The 21,062-nt window shown below is 44.7% G+C and overlaps 1 protein-coding gene across 19 annotated transcripts in view; it reads left to right on the top strand.

Annotated features, from left to right (window-relative positions):
- Positions 1-21,062, top strand: part of LOC139581639 (ankyrin repeat and KH domain-containing protein 1-like) — a 63,015-nt gene that overhangs the window by 8,174 nt on the left and 33,779 nt on the right. For 12 of the 19 annotated variants that reach the window (XM_071411617.1, XM_071411616.1, XM_071411605.1 and 9 more), the window contains exons 2-5: positions 8,326-8,479; positions 17,035-17,191; positions 19,290-19,452; positions 19,634-19,781. In XM_071411617.1, coding sequence (XP_071267718.1) covers positions 8,326-8,479; positions 17,035-17,191; positions 19,290-19,452; positions 19,634-19,781 — 622 coding nt within the window. Of the gene's footprint in view, positions 1-8,325; positions 8,480-8,718; positions 8,812-17,034; positions 17,192-19,289; positions 19,453-19,633; positions 19,782-21,062 lie in introns of those variants that run through there. The other 7 variants (XM_071411620.1, XM_071411613.1, XM_071411609.1 and 4 more) reach the window with 4 other exon arrangements.

The raw sequence follows: 21,062 nt of genomic DNA, 5'->3' as shown, positions 1-21,062 counted from the left end.
TAAAACGTAATCAAAACCTATTTCTTTCACTTACTTGCTGTGCTGTTTCGTTGTTCATTTGTTAAGTTGTTTCATTCTCAACCAGGATTTCTCATACTATGGAATGCCGTTTGGGTCTTTGTGTCAAATAACACTATTTGACATGTCAAATAAGCTTGTTGACCAATCGGGACCTGAGTATGATATAGTTATCATAGCTAACTATATAGCTAGGTGTGATTGAAATAACCCTCATTTATAAGACAGCTATCCTGTCTGGAACCCCTCGCCAACAGCCAATGAAATTGCAGGGCGCCAAATTCAATCAACAGAAATCTCGTAATTCAAATTTCTCAAACATACAAGTATTAGACACCATTTTAAAGATAAACTTCTCTTTAATCCAACCACAGTGTCCGATTTCAAAAAGGTTTTTCGGCGAAAGCACAACATATCATTATGTTAGGTCAGCAACTAGTCACAGAAAGCATACAGCGATTTTGCAACCAAAGAGAGGAAATATTGATGAAATCAATCACTAACCTTTGATATTCTTCATCAGATGACACTCCCGGGACAACATGTTACACAATACATGTATGTTTTGTTCGATCAAGTTCATATTTATATCCAAAAACCTCAGTTTACATTTGGCTTTGCTTCCAAAACATCCCGTGAATTTGCACAGAGCCACATCAATTTACAGAAATACTCATAATAAACTTTGATACAAATATTATGCACAGAATTATAGATATACTTCTCCTTAATGCAACCGCTGTGTCAGATTTCAAAAAAGCTTTACGGAAAAAGCAAACCATGCAATAATCTTAGTACGGCACTCAGACAACAAATCAAGCCAAACAGATATCCGCCATGTTGGAGTCAACAGAAGTCAGAGATAGCTTTATAAATATTCACTTTGATGATCTTCATCAGAATGCACTCCCAGGAATCCCAGTTCCACAATAAATGTTTGTTTAGTTCGATAAAGTCCATCATTTATGTCCAAATACCTCCTTGTTGTTCGCGCCTTGAGTTCGCAAATCCAAATACCGTAATTGCTGGTCTATTAAGCGCACCTGAATATAAGCCGTACCCACTGAATTTAAAAAATATATGTATTTTGTACATAAATAAACCGCACATGTCTATAAGCCGCAAGTGTCTACCGGTACATTGAAACAAATTAACTTTACACGGCCTTTAAACGAAACACGGCTTGTAACAAAAATAAATAGGCTTTTAAACGAAACATGGCTTGTAAAAAAAAAAAAAAAAAATAGCAGTAAACAGTAGCCTACCAAGAAAGTCAAACTTCATTGCGGTGGCGATTGTTTTGGCTTTCAGTCGGATCTGCACAGTTGAAACACCTCGGCCATCTGCTCTCTGTGTGTTGACCCAGTCTTCAAGCTCATTTTCTAGTTCGGGCCATCTGCTTTTCTTCTCTGAAAGCTTTTGTTGTCTTTTTGCACTGAGTCAGTGTCTCACGCTGCTGTTTCCAACGTCTTATCATCGACTCATTAAGGCCAAGCTCCCGTGCAGCAGCTCTATTTCCTTTTCCAACAGCCAGATCGATCGCCTTCAACTTGAAAGCTGCATCATATGCATTTCTTCGTGTCTTTGCCATGATGAGGGTGACAAAATGACTACCGTAATCAGAATGATGGGAAGTTTGAGCGCGCTCGATTTACGTCACATTATGTGACGGTGCTCAGTTTTTTGGCGGCGTGAATCTTGTGAAATAAAATCATGAATTAGCCGCGTCATTGTATAAACCGCAAGGTTCATAGCGGGGGAAAAAGTAGCGGCTTATAGTCCGGAAATTACGGTACATGACGCACGATCACTAGGTCCAGACGAAAAGTCAAAAAGTTCGTTACAGTCCGTAGAAACATGTCAAACGATGTATAGAATCAATCTTTAGGATGTTTTTAACAAATCTTCAATAATGTTCCAACCGGAGAATTCCTTTGTCTTTAGAATTGCAATGGAACGCAGGTCGCTCTCACGTGAACGCGCGTGGTCAGCTCATGCCACTCTGGCAGACCTCTGACTCATTCAGCTCCCATTCCCCCCTCCTTTACAGTAGAAGCATCAAACAAGGTTCTAAAGACTGTTGACATCTAGTGGAAGCCTTAGGAAGTGCAATATGACCCCATAGACACTGTATATTCGATAGGCGATGAGTTGAAAAACTACAAACCTCAGATTTCACACTTCCTGGTTGGATTTTTCTCAGGTTTTCGCCTGCCATATGAGTTCTGTTATACTCAGACATCATTCAAACAGTTTCAGAAACTTCAGAGTGTTTTCTATCCAAATCTACTAATAATATGCATATATTAGCAACTGGGCCTGAGTAGCAGGCAGTTTACTCTGGGCACACTTTTCAATCAAATATGAAAATGCTGCCTCCTATCCCAAACAGGTTATTTGATTAACGATGGTCGGACCCATCGATGTGAAGCTAGCACAATAAGGATTAGCCACAATAATGGACTTTGCGGTTAGCCGTCAAAATAAAACTATGGCATATTTCTACTATTTGTATTCATTTGCAATGTAAACTATTTTCAAGTCTCTCCAGAGATGTTCGATTGGGTTTTAGTCCGGCCTCTGGCTGGGCCACTCAATGACACAGAGACTTGTCCCGAAGCCACTCCTGCGTTGTCTTGGCTGCGTTGTCTTGGCTGTATGCTTAGGATCGGTGTCCTGTTGGAAGGTGAATCTTCACCCCAGTCTGCCGTCCTGAGCACGCTGGAGCAGGTTTTCATCAAGGATCTCTGTACTTTGCTCCGTTCATCTTTCCTTCGATCTTGACTTGTCTCCCAGTCCCTGCCGCTTGTCATCCCCACAGCTTGATATTTCCTCCATGGCATTCAGGCCAAAGAGTTCAATCTTGTTTCTCATGGTCAGAGTCATTCAGGTGGCTTTTGGCAAACTCCAAGCGGGCTGTCATGTGCCTTTTACTGAAGTGGCTTCCATTTGGCCACAAAGGCCTGATTGGTGGAGTGTTACAGAGATGGTTGCCCTTTTGGAAAGTCCTCCCATTTCCACAGAGGAACTCTGGAGCTCTGTCAGAGTGACCATGGGGTTCATTGTCACCACACTGACCAAGGCCCTTCTCCCCCGATTGCTCAGTTTGGCCGGGCGGCCAGCTCTAGGAGTCTTGTTGGTTCCAAATTTCTTCCATTTAAGAATGGAGGCCACTGTGTTCCTGGGGACCTTCAATGCTGCAGACATTTGTTGGTACCCTTCCCCAGATATTTGCCTTGACACAATTCTGTCTCGGAGCTCTACGGACAATTCCTTCCACCTCATGGCTTGGTTTTTGATCGGACATGTTCTGTCAACTGTGGGACCTTATATAGACAGGTGTGTGCCTTATCAAATCATGTCCAATCAATTGAATTTACCACAGGTTGACTCCAATCAACTTGTAGAAACATCTCAAGGATGATCAATGGAAACAGGAGGCATCTGATCTCAATTTCGAGGCTCATAGCAAAAGGTCTGAATATTAAATAAGTTGCCTGTTTTCTTTTTCTTTTTTCTAATAAATTAGCAAAAAAAAGTTTTCGCATTATGGGGTATTGTGTGTAGATAGATTTATTTGATTTAATCCACTTTAGAATAAGGCTGTAACGTAACAAAATGTGTGAAGGTCAAAGGGTCTGAATACTTTCCCGAACGCTGTGTTGGCTTGACGGAGTCTTCCTCAATGCCCAGACCGTGTCTGTAATAAGGCCTCTGTGCCAATGTGAACGTGTCAGGCAGTTGGAGGGATGGACTTTGCATCAGACCTGAAGAGACACCTCAGTGTGTTTCAGAATGTCTAGGTCAACAAGTAGAAAAACTAACACAGGCCTGAGGCCTACATATAGGACAGGTACTCCTTGAGAAATGACAGAGGGAGGTTTTGTTTTCCCTGTCCCTGCCAGCCCTTACAGCGGTCCCGTAGTTCATGCTAGCCCTTACAGCGGTCCCGTAGTTCATGCTAGCCCTTACAGCGGTCCCGTAGTTCATGCTAGCCCTTACAGCGGTCCCGTAGTTCATGCCAGCCCTTACAGCGGTCCCGTAGTTCATGCTAGCCCTTACAGCGGTCCCGTAGTTCATGCCAGCCCTTACAGCGGTCCCGTAGTTCATGCTAGCCCTTACAGCGGTCCCGTAGTTCATGCTAGCCCTTACAGCGGTCCCGTAGTTCATGCTAGCCCTTACAGCGGTCCCGTAGTTCATGCTAGCCCTTACAGCGGTCCCGTAGTTGGTTGACCTGTAAAAAGTCAGAGCCCATTTAATAGGTCTAGAGCAGGATACCGATTTTATTGGCGGACCAAAAAAAGCCAATACCGATTAATCGGATATATATTTATATTTGTAATAATGACAATTACAACAATACTGAATGAACAATGAACACTTTTATTTTATCTTAATATAATACATAAATAAAATCAATTTAGTCTCAAATAAATAAGGAAACCTGTAAAAGTGCAATACGTGCCATGTAAAAAAGCTTGCTCAGAACATGAGAACATATGAAAGCTGGTGGTTCCTTTTAACTTCTAACGAGTCAGAAACCCGGATCCGGGAGCACCCCCCACCCCCCACCAGTAAAAAAGCTGAATAGCATAGCTAGCATAGCGTCACAAGTAAATAGTAGCATCTAAATATCATTCAATCACAAGTCCAAGATACCAGATGAAAGATCCACTTCTTGTGAATCCAGCAATCATTTCTGATTTTTAAAATGTTTTACAGGGAAGACACAATATGTAAATCTATTAGCTAACCACGTTAGCAAAAGACACCATTTTCTTTGTCCACCATTTTTTCTCTCCACCAGTAGCTATCACCAATTCGGCCAAATAAAGATATTGATAGCCACTAACCAAGAAAAAACCTCATCAGATGACAGTCTGATAACATATTTATTGTATAGGATAGTTTTTGTTAGAAAAATGTGCATATTTCAGGTAGAAATCATAGTTTACAATTGCACCCACCATCACAACTCGACTAGAATAAATACAGAGAGCAACGTGTATTACCAATTTACTCATCATAAAACATTTCTTAAAAATAGACAAAGCATAGCATTGGAAAGACACAGATCTTGTGAATTCAGACAATATTTCAGATGTTCTAAGTGTTTTACAGCGAAAACACAATAAATCGTTATATTAGCATACCACATGTGCAAACGTTACCCGAGCATTGATACAAGCCAAAGAGAGAGATAACGTAATCATCGCCAAAATGTATTAATTTTTTCACTAACCTTCTCAGAATTCTTCCGATGACACCCCTGTAACATCATATTACAACATACATATAGAGTTTGTTCGAAAATTTGCATATTTAGCCACAAAAAAATGTGGTTATAACATGACAATACTAGCAAAACTAGCCTGAAAATGTCGGGCTCCATTTTGGACAGTGATCTGGCGTAATGAATAACTAATCGTAAACTTGACTAAAAAATATAGGGTGGACAGCAATCGAAAGACAAATTAGTTCTTAATGCAATCGCTGAATTACATTTCTAAAAATATCCTTACTGTGCAATACAGGGTTCGCCAAGCGAAGCTATACCAAAAAAAATTGCGGAATATGCGTATAACATTTTTCGACAGAACAACGATTTATCATCATAAATAGTTCTTACTGTGAGCTGTTCTTCCATCAGTATCTTGGGCAATGTATCCTTTCTTGGGTCTAATCTTCTTTTGGTCGAAAGCTGTCCTCTTGTCCGTCGAAATGCCCACTAACGTTCGACCGGGACCCCGAAACGTGCCCGGTGCTTCAATGTGCATCACAAAGCAATGCCTCAAAATCGCACTAAACGGATATAAATTGCTATAAAACGGTTAAAATTAACTACCTTATGATGTTTTTAACACCTATAACGAGTAAAAACATGACCGGCGAGATATAAGTGGCTAAACCAACGCTTGGAAAGAGAGAGAGTCCGACGTCCATCTTGCGTGAGGCGCAGCAGGAAAAGAACGGTACATCCGGTCTTTTCTGTTTTATACTGGCCCTGATTGCGCAATCGACTCCATTCAAATTGTCACCTCTTACTGACATCTAGAGGAAGGCATGGGCAGTGTTTGTATCCTCATAGGATTTACAGGGACTTTAAAACTGACCTGGGACCAGAGGCAAAAATGTCTGAAATCTCACTCCATATCAGGAAAAGTGCTGTAGAATGAGTTCTGTTTCACTCAGAGACATAATTCAAACGGCTATAGAAACTAGAGAGTGTTTTCTATCCAATAATAACTATAATATGCATATTGTACGAGCAAGAATTGAGTATGAGGCAGTTTAATTTGGAGACGATAAATGCTAATGTTGAAACAGCACCCCCTATATTGAGAAAAGGTTAACATGAGTCTTCAATATTCCCAGTTAAGAAGTTTTAGGTTGTAGTTATTATAGGAATTATAGCGCGTTGACTATTTCTCTCTATACCATTTGTATTTTATATACCTTTGACTATTGGATGTTCTTATAGGCACTAAAGTATTGCCAGCCTAATCTCAGGAGTTGATAGGCTTGAAGTCATAAACAGCGCTGTGAGCTGCTGGCAAACGCAGTGAAGTGCTGTTTGAATGAATGCGTACGAGCCTGCTGCTGCCTACAACCGCTATATCAAATCATTAGCTTAATTATAATATGATGAACACACATACGAGCCTTAGGTCATTAATATGGTCAAATCCGGAAACTATCATTTCGAAAACAAAACGTTTATTATTTTGGTGAAATACGTTCCATATTTTTTCGAACGGGTGGCAACCCTAAGTCTAAATATTGCTGTTACATTGCACAACATTCAATGTTATGTCATAATTATGTAAAAACCTGGCAAATTAATTACGATCTTTGTTGGGAAGAAATGGTCTTCACACAGTTCGCAACGAGCCAGGCGGCCCAAACTGCTGCATATACCCTGACTCTGCTTGCACTGAACGCAAGAGAAGTGACACAATTTCCCTATTTAATATTGCCTGCTAACATGAATTTCTTTTAACTAAATATGCAGGTTAAAAAAATATATACTTGTTTTGATTTTAAGAAAGGCATTGATGTTTATGGTTAGGTACATTTGTACAACGATTGTGCTTTTTTCGCGAATTCGCTTTTGTTAAATCATCCCCCGTTTGGTGAAGTTGAAGTAGGCTGTGATTCAATGATAAATTAACAGGCACTGCATGGATTATATGCAACGCAGGACAAGCTAGTTAACCTATTAATATCATCAACCATGTGTAGTTAACTAGTGATTTTGTTAAGATGAATTGTTTTTTTATAAGATAAGTTTAATGCTAGCTAGCAACTTACCTTGGCTCCTTGCAGCAAGGTCCTTTTGATGCTGCACTCGCGTAACAGGTGGTCAGCCTGCCACGCAGTCTCCTCGTGGATTGCAATGTAATCGGCCATGCCGATTAATCGGTCAACGTCTAGCTTGGTGGGCCAAAGTATAATCTGTGGTGGGGCCCAAACCTCTGGGCTTGGTGGGCCAAAATCTAGTCTGTGGTTGGTCGTGTAATAGACATGACCTTTTCCTGGTCAGGTCACGCATTCAGGAAAATCTTGAAGCTAAAGCTGGCTAAAAGTCTTCTGCATGCTTGGTTTCGGTTGGCACCTAACCGAATGAGTGTGCTCGCATACTCCCGTTAAAAGACCTTCGCTTGAAAAAACAGAAAAAGCTACAATAGTCCTGTTTGTTCATCTCGAGAAGCCGTAGCCAGTATACACTTCCTCAAAATAGTCAGAATTAATGTAAGATAACTCAGGAAATTGTTTATGCCAAGGCAGTCTTACTTGCTCAATTTTACATCTAACAAGTGAAAAAATGTGCATGAAAATGATTAGTCTCTCGTTGAATGACAACAAACGCTTAATTGAAGAATCCCTACTGTTGACATTTTTCTGATGAAGGGGCGTATACTTCGGCTACCGACGTCAGCTTGCCTTGAGAAGATGTTTCGTGTACATGAGCAGCCGAAAAAAATAACAAGTAAAAAGAACTTGCCGAAGACCAAAACGTCACAATGTGGTCATAATATGTGGTCATATATATATCCAGTCATGCAAATAAGTCTGTTTTTGCGGAGGACACCAGTCAACCTGAAGAGCTGTGCTTGTTTACATTAGACTCCAGTCTTAGGTCTTATTTAACTCTGTTCATCAACAACTATGGATACAGATTTTTAAGTAATATAATATTAGACATTTTTGGGGTCGGCTGCAGATGCAACATCAAGAGTGAGTTGTCCCTGTCTGCTGTTATGTGCTTTATATGTTGTGCTTTGCTTACACTTCTCCTTACCCCAGGTGGAGTCATTTATCTTGGACCAGGAGGACTTGGAGAACCCAATCATGAAGACGGCCTCCGAGTTGCTTTTGTCCAGCGCCACAGACGGGGTGGACCTCCGCACCGTCGACCCAGAGACACAGGCCCGCCTCGAGGCCCTGCTGGAGGCTGCAGGTACGACCTCTAAACCCTGACCCCTACCCCTGACCTAGACCCAGAGACACAGGCTTGCCTCGAGGCCCTGCTGGAGGCTGCAGGTACGACCTCTAAACCCTGACCTCTACCCCTGACCTAGACCCAGAGACACAGGCCCGCCTCGAGGCCCTGCTGGAGGCTGCAGGTACGACCTCTAAACCCTGACCCCTACCCCTGACCTAGACCCAGAGACACAGGCCCGCCTCGAGGCCCTGCTGGAGGCTGCAGGTACGACCTCTAAACCCTGACCCCTACCCCTGACCTAGACCCAGAGACACAGGCTTGCCTCGAGGCCCTGCTGGAGGCTGCAGGTACGACCTCTAAACCCTGACCTCTACCCCTGACCTAGACGCAGAGACCTAGGCCCGCCTCAAGGCCCTGCTAGAGGCTTGAAGTACCACTCTGGGCCCTAACCCTGACCCATGTTGTTCAGAACCCAACTGGGCCCAATCCCACTGTTCAGCCCTGTCCCAAACCTGCCTTCAGCCCTGTCCCAAAGTCAATTCAAACTCACTTCACCTTAAGATTTAGGCCTAGTACCCTATCCAAACCAATTCTATCTAACCCTACTAGACATGAAAGTACCCCACCAGCAACCCCATTCCACCCAACCAGATCCCAGCTCGCCCCCTCTAGTACTTCCCACAAACCTGACACCTTGCCTTGCAGACTGTCACAGTTCTGTTTGATCCATTGAAGTAAACGTGTGGTTATTTGCATCTAACACAGCATAGCTGTCACCCACCATCAGATCACGTTAGATCACTGATTACTTCAGAGGAAGGCAGGAGCTGTTTCAAACAGGAGAAAAGCCAGAAAGAGAGATGTCCATGTTTCTAATGTCAACATGTGGATGTCTTTGTTAGTGTGTGCTAACAGTGTGCATAGCCTACATGTGTCTGGCTCTTGACTGTTGTAGTGGTAGAGCAGGTGCTTATGGGTAAACGTGTGTGTGTTTATATGGACCAGGGTGTGTCTAGGTTTTACGGTAGGTAACACAGTATTCAATTATCTTAAAGCTTTTTGTTAAATATCAACACAACACAAAATGCAAATGACATTTCTTCTCTCTCTCTCTGAGACACAGGCCGTGTCCAAAATGGCACCCTCTTCCCTATCCCACAGGTCTATGGGTCCTGATGTTAAAAAGTAGTGCACTATATAGGGAATGGGCTGGCGTTTCGGACGCAGTTTCTGTGCTGCATTAATGATTTATTTCACCAAGTCAATTGAGAACCAATTCTCATTTAGATTGACGACCTGGCAGAGAGGTATAACATTACAGCAGAGAACAGGACAATACACAATACCACAAACATAGAACACACTATATACAGAGAGATAGTACAAATACATAAAATATACAATGTTTACAAAAAATAATATACACTTATTTATATATATATATCATTTTCCTTCCTCATGAAGACATCTATTTTGTGAAGTGCACCAGTCCCTCCTGCAGCAAAGCACCCCCACAACATGATGCTGCAACCCCCGTGCTTCACGGTTGGGATGGTCTTCTTCGGCTTGCAGGCCTCCCCCTTTTTCCTCCAAACATAACGATGGTCATTATGGCCAAACAGTTCTATTTTTGTTTCATCAGACCAGAGGACATTTCTCCAAATAGTATGATCTTTGTCCCCATGTGCAGTTGCAAACTGTAGTCTTGCTTTTTTATGGCGGTTTTGGAGGGGCTTCTTCCTAGCTCAGCGGCCTTTCAGGTTATGTCAATGTAGGACTCGTTTTACTGTGGATATAGATACTTTTGTACCTGTTTCCTCCAGCATCTTCACAAGGTCCTTTTCTGTTCTGGGATTGATTTGCACTTTTCGCACCAAGGTATGTTCATCTCTAGGAGACACAACGCGTCCCCTTCCTGAGCGGTATGACGGCTGCGTGGTCCCATGGTGTTTATACTTGCGTACTATTGTTTGTACAGATGAATGTGGTACCTTCAGGCGTTTGGAAATTGCTCCCAAGGATGAACCAGGCTTATGGAGGTCTACAATGTTTTTTCTGAGGTCTTGGCTGATTTCTTTTGATTTTCCCATGATGTCAAGCAAAGAGGCACTGAGTTTGAAGGTAGTCCTTGAAATACATCCAGAGGTACACCTCCAATACTATGTACATGTAGGTAGAGTTATTAAAGTGACAATGCATAGATGATAACAACAGAGAGTAGCAGCAGTGTAAAAGAGGGGGGCAATGCAAATAGTCTGTGTAGCCATTTGATTAGATGTTCAGGAGTCTTATGGCTTGGGGGGTAGAAGCTCTTGGACCTAGACTTGGCGCCCTGGTACCGCTTGCCGTGTGGTAGCAGAAAGAACAGTCTATGACTAGGGTGGCTCGAGTCTTTGACAATTTTTAGGGCCTTCCTCTGACACCGTCTGGTATAGAGGTCCTGGATGGCAGGCAGCTTAGCCCCAGTGATGTACTGGGCCGTACGCACTACCCTCTGTAGTGCCTTGCGGTCGGAGGCCGAGCAGTTGCCATACCAGACAGTGATGCAACCAATCAGAATGCTCTCGATGGTGCAGCTGTAGAACCTTTTTGAGTATCTGAGGACCCCATGCCAAATCTTTAAAGTCTCCTCAGGAAAAATAGGTTTTGTCGTGCCCTCTTCACGACTGTCTTGGTGTGCTTGGACCATGTTAGTTTGTTGGTGATGTGGACACCGAGGAACTTGAAGCTCTCAACCTGCTCCACTGACTTTGGAGCAGTGGAAGCGTTTTTTTGGAGTGAATAATCACGCTTCACCATCTGGCTGTCCGACGAACAAATATGGATTTGGCGGATGCCAGGAGAACACTACCTGCCCCGGTGCATAGCGCCAACTGTAACGTTTGGAGGAGGAGGAATAATGGTCTGGGGCTGTTTTTTATGGTTCGTGCCCCTTGTTCCAGTGAAAGGAAATCTTAATGCTACAGCATACAATAAATGGTTTGTTGAGATCGGTGTGGAAGAATTTGACTGGCCTGCACAGAGCTCTGACCTCAACCCCAATGAACACCCTTGGGATGAATTGGAATGCCGACTGCGAGCCAGGCCTAATCGCCCAACATCAGTGGCCGACCTAACTAATGCTTTTTTTTGTAGCTGAATGGAAGCAAGTCCCCGTAGCAATGTTCCAACACCTAGTGGAAAGCCTCCCCAGAACAGTCAAGGTTGTTATAGCAGCAAAGGGAGGACCAACTCTATATTAATGCCAATTAATTTGGAATGAGTTGTTCGACGAGCAGGTGTCCACATTCTTTAAAAAAAACTAACTATTTTTAAATGATGGATCCCCATTAGCTGCCAAAGCAGCAGCTACTCTTCCTGGAGTCCAGCAAAGTTAAGGCAATTTATACAATTTTAAGAACATTACAATACTTTCACAGATTTCACAACACACTGTGTACCCTCAGGCCCCTACTCCACCATTTCCACATATCTACAGTACTAAATCCATATGTATGTATAGTGCGTATGTTATTGTGTGTGTATATGCATGCGTGTGTCTGTGCCAATATTTGTGTTGCTTCACAGTCCCCGCTGTTCCATAATATTTTTTTTTCATCTGTTTTTTTAAATCTAATTTTACTGCTTGCTTGTGGTCATCTAGTGTATAGGCCTATGTTGTTTAGGTGGAGTTATGGGTCAATTTGCATATTATTCCTCTACATGTGGAACGCATGAAAGTCATTTTTATTTTGGTTTAACACCATTTTGACACATTCGCCCCATTTATTTCTAGAAAGCTATGTTTTGTCATACACCAGATAGGTGCAGTGACGTGGTGGTTTACAGGGTCAGCCATAGTAGTACGTGGTGGTTTACAGGGTCAGCCATAGTAGTACGTGGTGGTTTACAGGGTCAGCCATAGTAGTACGTGGTGGTTTACAGGGTCAGCCATAGTAGTACGTGGTGGTTTACAGGGTCAGCCATAGTAGTACGTGGTGGTTTACAGGGTCAGCCATAGTAGTACGTGGTGGTTTACAGGGTCAGCCATAGTAGTACGTGGTGGTTTACAGGGTCAGCCATAGTAGTACGTGGTGGTTTACAGGGTCAGCCATAGTAGTACGTGGCGGTTTACAGGGTCAGCCATAGTAGTACGTGGTGGTTTACAGGGTCAGCCATAGTAGTACGTGGTGGTTTACAGGGTCAGCCATAGTAGTTTGTGGTGGTTTACAGGGTCAGCCATAGTAGTACGTGGTGGTTTACAGGGTCAGCCATAGTAGTACGTGGTGGTTTACAGGGTCAGCCATAGTAGTACGTGGTGGTTTACAGGGTCAGCCATAGTAGTACGTGGTGGTTTACAGGGTCAGCCATAGTAGTACGTGGTGGTTTACAGGGTCAGCCATAGTAGTACGTGGTGGTTTACAGGGTCAGCCATAGTAGTACGTGGTGGTTTACAGGGTCAGCCATAGTAGTACGTGGTGGTTTACAGGGTCAGCCATAGTAGTACGTGGTGGTTTACAGGGTCAGCCATAGTAGTACGTGGTGGTTTACAGGGTCAGCCATAGTAGTACGTGGCGGTTTACAGGGTCAGCCATAGTAGTACGTGGTGGTTTACAGGGTCAGCCATAGTAGTACGTGGTGGTTTACAGGGTCAGCCATAGTAGTTTGTGGTGGTTTACAGGGTCAGCCATAGTAGTACGTGGTGGTTTACAGGGTCAGCCATAGTAGTACGTGGTGGTTTACAGGGTCAGCCATAGTAGTACGTGGTGGTTTACAGGGTCAGCCATAGTAGTACGTGGTGGTTTACAGGGTCAGCCATAGTAGTACGTGGTGGTTTACAGGGTCAGCCATAGTAGTACGTGGTGGTTTACAGGGTCAGCCATAGTAGTACGTGGTGGTTTACAGGGTCAGCCATAGTAGTACGTGGTGGTTTACAGGGTCAGCCATAGTAGTACGTGGGGGTTTACAGGGTCAGCCATAGTAGTACGTGGGGGTTTACAGGGTCAGCCATAGTAGTACGTGGTGGTTTACAGGGTCAGCCATAGTAGTACGTGGTGGTTTACAGGGTCAGCCATAGTAGTACGTGGTGGTTTACAGGGTCAGCCATAGTAGTACGGCGCCCTTGGAGCAAATTGGGGTTAAGTGCTAAAGGACATATCGACAGATTTTTCACCTTGAATGCTCGGGTATTCGAACCAGGGACCTCTTGGTTACTGGCCCAACGATTTAACCGCTAGGCTAGCTGCCGCACTAATGAGAAACATTCACACTGGGTTAGTGCAGAAATACCACAATAACAGGAGGCAATAATGTCAACACGGCAGACAATGATCAGCAGGCATATTGATCAGTCAGCAGATCAGGTACGGTTTTTAAAGGAGTGTGGTGGCTTGAATGTGTCGAGTTTGAAGGTCTTATGCAGCTCGTTCCAGTCGTTGGCAGCGGAAAACTGGAATGATTGATGGCTACAGGAAGTGCTGGGCTTGGAATGACCAGTACAATGCCTCTACCAGAGAGCAGGTTGCTATTGGTAGTGGAGATGTTGAGGTAGAGGGGGGACTTGCCAATGAGGGACTTTGGTACCAATGGGTCTGGTGTCGTGTATGTTAACGAGGGCCAGTTGACCAGGGTGTAAAGGTCACAGTGATAAGTGTTTAAGGGGGCACTGGTAACAAAGCGAATGGCAGTGTGGTAAATTACAAGTTGTTTTGGGGGCAAGCCTGTAAACTACATCGTCATAGTCCAGGATTGGCAGTATGGCCATTTTTACAAGGGTGTGCTTGGCAGAGTGGGTGAAGGATGTTCTGTCACGGTTTAGGAAACCAATTCTGGATGTAAATTTAGACTATAGGTGGGTGATGTGTGTATGGAATGAGGTTGAGAATGTTAGGAGACTAGGCAGGTTGAGGTAAGATCCGGTTGAAGAGCATGCATTTCCTTTTTTTGGTATTGGTAAGGTCAGAGAAGGTATGTTGGATGTTGTAGGGTGGTTACACGTGTTCAGGGAGGGGCCAGTTGTGTACAGGATAGTGTCATAAAGGTGGATGAGGGTCACCAGAAGCATGCGCCACATTCTTAATATACACCGAGAATAGGGTCGGCCCAAGAATCTATCCTTGTGGAACTCCCGTAGATACAGCCAGTGGGTTAGAAAGCAGCCCCTTGGATTGTACACATTGTACACGGCCAGAGAAATAGTTTTCAAACTAGGCTAGACAATCCTCAGAGCCATATGTCGCTGACTGTTTTGATCAGGATGCAGTGGTTAACAGAATCAAAGACTTTGGCCAGATCAGTAAAAACAGCCGCACAATGCTGCTTGTTGTCAAAAGCCGTGGTGATGTTGTTGAGACAGGACAATACAACGATCAACCACCCAGTCCTCAGCCCTCCACTACTTGCCCTGCCCTGCCTGCCCGCCTGGGGCAACATTGTAAAATCCTTCTGACAGCCAGGTGTCGGCTAAGTTTAGACTCACTCACACAGGCAGGGTAGTGGTGATATAAACACTGACTGGCAGGACCCACCCACTTCTGAACTTTTCTGGTACAAAGATGGTGTCGTACTGTATGGCTGCTGTCTTGAGCTCTGAACCCAACGTAGCTTTTTTCTGATTCTTTTGGCATTTACGTATTTTGGGGAGGGGGGGGTTCTTTCTCTTGCTAGCTTGCTCTCACTTTGTCCCTTGTCTCATGTCAACGGACACGCACACAGTATTTTGGCTTGGCTGCCGTCCCTGGATGGGAAGTGTGTCTTGGTCCTTGTGAAAGAGGTCCTTCAGTATGTTAACGGAACAAACAGTCTGTTTTTTTTTCTCCTCCTGCCTGCTTCTCTCTTTTGCTCTCCTCCCTCCCTTCCCTGCATCTCGGTCCTCTCCCTCTCTTCTGCTGGCTTTCTCTTCCCTCCCCCTCTCCCAGTCACACACACTCGTGTATGACATTCCTGCTTTTCTCCCTGCTGTGGCTGTCTTGTCCAACACCTTCTACACACACAGTGCTAGTCCACCAGTCTCATCTATAATTCACAAGACAGAGCCCTGCTAGCATACAGGCCCCCAAGCACCTCGCCCCTACCCTTCTGGCCCCTAGCTAGCCCCCTATCCTTCTGGCCCCTAGCTAGCCCCCTATCCTTCTGGCCCCTAGCTAGCCCCCTATCCTTCTGGCCCCTAGCTAGCCCCCTATCCTTCTGGCCCTTAGCTAGCCCCCTATCCTTCTGGCCCCTAGCTAGCCCCCTACCCTTCTGGCCCCTAGCTAGCCCCCTACCCTTCTGGCCCCTAGCTAGCCCCCTACCCTTCTGGCCCCTAGCTAGCCCCCTACCCTTCTGGCCCCTAGCTAGCCCCCTACCCTTCTGGCCCCTAGCTAGCCCCCTACCCTTCTGGCCCCTAGCTAGCCCCCTACCCTTCTGGCCCCTAGCTAGCCCCCTACCCTTCTGGCCCCTAGCTAGCCCCCTACCCTTCTGGCCCCTAGCTAGCCCCCTACCCTTCTGGCCCCTAGCTAGCCCCCTAGACACTAGCCACTCCCTACCCCCTTAGACACTAGCCACTCCCTACCCCCTTAGACACTAGGCACCCCCCTAGACATTAGGCACCCCCTACCCCCCTAGACACTAGCCAGCCCCCTAGACACTAGCCAGCCCCCTAGACACTAGGCACACCCTACCCCCCCCTAGACACTAGCCACCCCCCTAGACACTAGCCACCCCCCTAGACACTAGCCACCCCCCTAGACACTAGCCAGCCCCCTAGACACTAGCCAGCCCTTTTCCCTTTAGGTAGCACCCTAACCCATAGCTTAGACTCTCGTGTAGCCCCCAGGGGTTAGATCTGTGAGGACTGGTTCAGTCGGTGGAGGACATATGTCTACATTTTCACCTGGCTTCTCAGGGGGAAAGGTTGAAATACTTTCACATTACTTCATGTGAAAATGCCTCTAGACCAAGACGTTTGGACATATAGACATACACAGAGTGTACAAAATATTAGGAACACCTTTTGCCCTCAGAACAGCCTCAATTCGTCGGGGCATGGACTCAACAAGGTGTCAAAAGCGTTTCCACAGGGATGCTGGCCCATGTCGACTCCAATGCTTCCCACAGTTGTCAAGTTGGCTGGATGTCCTTTGGGTGGTGGACCATTCTTGATAAACACAGGAAACTGTTGAGCGTGAACAACCCGGCAGCGTTGCAGTTCTTGGCACACACACAATCGATGGCTCAAATGTGTCAAGGCTTAAAAACAACTTTCACGTGTTTCCTCCCGTTCATCTACACTGATTTCAAGGGGATTAAACAAGTGACATCAATAAGGGATCATAGCTTTCACCTGGATTCACCTGCTCAGTCTATTTAATGGAAGAGCACTATGTGTCATGGTTTGTACACTCAGTGTATATACCCAAGACTGTTAAGCTTGTCAAATCTATTTTCCTGATTTGAATCTAACCCATGCTTGTGTTTTGTTTTGTATTTTTTGTTATGAATGCCGCTACTAACATTGGATTGGCTGGACTTGCCTCTACGATCACCTGCCTGGCTTCTTTGGTGTGGTTTTGCCCCCATGCCTGTGTTTCCTGTGATGACCTTTAACCCGGAAGGCATTGGTAAACTGTCAACTGCGGATGGTAAAGCGTTTGCAGATCCCGAGGTGCTGCGGAGGCTGACGTCGTCAGTGAGCTGTGCCCTGGACGAGGCGGCTGCCGCCCTGACGCGCATGAGAGCAGAGAACACACTCAACACTGGCCAGGCCGACAAGTATGTATCTATCCCAGTCCATCTATCAATACATCTATCAATACATCTATCAATACATCTATCAATACATCTATCAATACATGAGAACACACTCAACGCTGGCCAGGCCGACAAGTACAGTTGAAGTCGGAAGTTTACATACACCTTAGCCTAATGCATTTAAACTCAGTTTTTCACAATTCCTGATACTTGATCCTAGTAAAAATTCCCTGTCTTAGGTCAGTTAGGATCACCACTTCATTTTAAGAATGTGAAATGTCCGAATAATAGTTTATTTATTAATAATTTCTTTCAGCTTTTATTTATTTTATCACATTCCCAGTGGGTCAGAAGTTTACATACACTCAATTAGTATTTGGTAGCTTTGTATAACTTGCGTCAAACGTTTCAGGTAGCCTTCCACAAGCTTCCCATAATAAATTGGGTGAATTTTGGCCCATTCCTCCTGACAGAGCTGGTGAACTGAATCAGGTTTGTAGGCCTCCTTGCTCGCACACACTTTTTCAGTTCTGCCCACAAATGTTCTATAGGATTGAGGTCAGGGCTTTGTGATGGCCACTCCAATACCTTGACATTGTTGTCCTTAAGCCATTTTGCCACAACTTTGGAAGTATGCTTGGGGTCATTGTCCATTTGAAAGACCCACTTGCGACCAAGTTTTAACTTCCTGACTGATGTCTTGAGATGTTGCTTCAATATATCCACATAATTTTCCTACCTCATGATGCCATCTATTTTGTGAAGTGCACCAGTCCCTCCTGCAGCAAAGCACCCCCACAACATGATGCTACCACCCCCGTGCTTCACGGTTGGGATGGTCTTCTTTGGCTTGCAGGCCTCCCCCGTTTTCCTCCAAACATAACGATGGTCATTATGGCCAAACAGTTCTATTTTTGTTTCATCAGACCAGAGGACATTTCTCCAAAAAGTACGATCTTTGTCCCCATGTGTAGTTGCAAACCGTAGTCTTGCTTTTTTATGGCGGTTTTGGAGCAGTGGCTTCTTCCTTGCTGAGCAGCCTTTCAGGTTGTGTCGATATAGGACTCGTTTTACTGTGGATATATATACTTTTGTACCTGTTTCCTCCAGCATCTTCACAAGGTCCTTTGCTGTTGTTCTGGGATTGATTTGCACTTTTCGCAAAAGTACATTAGGAGACAGAACGCGTCTCCTTCCTGAGCGGTATGACGGCTGCGTGGTCCCATGGTGTTTATACTTGCGTACTATTGTTTGTACAGATGAACGTGGTACCTTCAGGCGTTTGGAAATTGCTCCCAAGGATGAACCAGACTTGTGGAGGTCTGCAATTTCTTTTCTGAGGTCTTGGCTGATTTCTTTTGATTTTCCAATGATGTCAAGCAAAGAGTCACTGAGTTTGAAGGTAGGCCTTGAACTACATCCACAGGTACACCTCCCAATTGACTCAAATTATGTCAATTAGCCTATCAGAAGCTTCTAAAACCATGACATAATTTTCTGGAATTTTCCAAGCTGTGTAAAGGCACAGTCAACTTAGTGTATGTAAACTTCTGACCCACCGGAATTGTGATTAAGTGAAATAATCTGTCTGTAAACAATTGTTGGAAAAATGACTTGTCATGCACAAAGTAGATGTCCTAACCAACTTGCCAAAACTATAGTTTGTTAACAAGACATTTGTGGAGTGGTTGAAAAACGAGTTTTAATGACTCCAACCTAAGTGTATGTAAACTTCCGACTTCAACTGTGTGTGTCTACCCCAGTCCATCTGTCAATACGTCTATCAATACATGAGAAGAGAACACAGTCAACGCTGGCCGACAAGTATGTGAGACCAACTGAATATAGCAGTCAATATCTGAATGTCAGTCAATGTATTACCTCCGTGATCAATATGTTACTCGATCAAACAGTTTAGTCAAGCATCAAATGTCTGGTAGTTTCTCTCACAGTAATAGCAGAAGTGTGATTATGAGCTGTGTGTGTGCGGCATTAATTGTGTGTGTGTATGTAAGGGGTGTGTGTTCTCTTGTCATAGTGGCAGTAATTGTAGCTGTTTGATTACGAAGTGTGTAGGTGTGTGTTTGTTCTCCTGTCACAGGGGCAGTAATTGTAGCAGTCTGGTTATTTTCAGCCGGAGTCTAGCTGAGGCGTGTTCGGACGGAGACGTGAACGCCGTGAGGAAGCTGCTAGACGAGGGGCGGAGCGTCAACGAACACACTGAGGAAGGAGAGAGTCTTCTCTGCCTCGCCTGCTCTGCTGGATACTATGAACTCGCACAGGTGTGTGTGCGTGAGAGAGCAGTGTGTGTAATCGTCCTTTTTCAATAAGTAATTTCAGTAACTTCCGTGAAAGGTGTCCTCTTTTTGCGGGTTATGTCAGAATGCGGTTAAGTCCCCCACAATCTCTACAGCATACATTTACATTGTATGAGCTCTGACCCCTGCTGTGATTGGTTGTTAGGTGCTGCTCGCAATGCATGCCAACGTGGAGGACCGGGGGATTAAAGGTGACATCACTCCCCTGATGGCGGCGGCGAGCGGCGGTTACGTCGACATCGTCAAGCTGCTCCTGGTCCACGGGGCTGACGCCAACGCACAGTCCTCCACCGGTACCAATACACACATTCCTCTATCATTTTCCTATCTGCCTCAATGTGCGGCTGGTTATTTCTTGTCATAATTCTTTGTCCCAATTTTTTTTTTTTTTTTTTTTTCTGCTTGGACAACATGTCCCTATGCACCATCTCGACCCCATCTCGACCCATTGGGTTGCATTAAATCTAAACATCACTAACACACGTAACACAGACCTGACGTATGGTCTCTCCCCCCCTCTGTACAGTTGTGGCCAAAAGTTTTGAGAATGAGACAAATATTAATTTCCACAAAGTTTGCTGCTTCAGTGTCTTTAGATATTTTTGTCAGATGTTACTATGGAATACTGAAGTATAATTACAAGCATTTCATACGTGTCAAAGGCTTTTATTGACAATTACATGAACCCCACACATGAATGGTCTCAGGATGCTTTACTGTTGGCATGACACAGGACTGATGGTAGCGCTCACCTTGTCTTCTCGGAAAGGGGATTCATCAGAGAAAATGACTACCCCAGTCCTCAGCAGTCCAGTCCCTGTACCTTTTGCAGAATATCAGTCTGTCCCTGATGTTTTTCCTGGAGAGAAGTGGCTTCTTTGCTGCCCTTCTTGACACCAGGCCTTCCTCCAAAAGTCTTCGTCTCACTGGGCGTGCAGATGCACTCACACCTGCCAGCTGCCATTCCTGAGCAAGCTCTGTACTGGTGGTGCCCCGATCCCGCAGCTGAATCAACTTTAGGAGATGGTCCTGGCGCTTGCTGGGCTTTTTTGGGCGCCATGAAGCCTTCGTCACAGCAATTGAACCACTCTCCTTGAAGTTCTTGATGATCCGATAAATGGTTGCTTTAGGTGCAATCTTACTGGCAGCAATATCCTTGCTTGTGAAGCCCTTTTTGTGCAAAGCAATGATGACAGCATGTGTTTCCTCGCAGGTAACAATGGTTGACAGAGGAAGAACAATGATTCCAAGCACCACCCTCCTTTTGAAGCTTCCAGTCTGTTATTCATACTCAATCAGCATGACAGAGGGATCTCCAGCCTTGTCTTCGTCAACACTCACACCTGTGTTAACGAGAGAATCACTTACATGATGTCAGCTGGTCCTTTTGTGGCAGGGCTGAAATGCATTGGAAATATTTTTTGGGGGATTCAGTTCATTTGCATGGCAAAGAGGGACTTTGCAATTAATTGCAATTCATCTGATCACTCTTCATAACATTCTGGAGTATATGCAAATTGCCATCATACAAACTGAGGCAGCAGACTTTGTGAAAATTTATATTTGTGTCATTC

This window comes from Salvelinus alpinus, chromosome 7 (assembly GCF_045679555.1).
Source record: "Salvelinus alpinus chromosome 7, SLU_Salpinus.1, whole genome shotgun sequence".
NCBI classification, from domain to species: domain Eukaryota; kingdom Metazoa; phylum Chordata; class Actinopteri; order Salmoniformes; family Salmonidae; genus Salvelinus; species Salvelinus alpinus.
The sequence above is the reverse complement of the archived record's forward strand: the minus strand, read 5'-3'. Positions and strand labels throughout refer to the sequence as shown.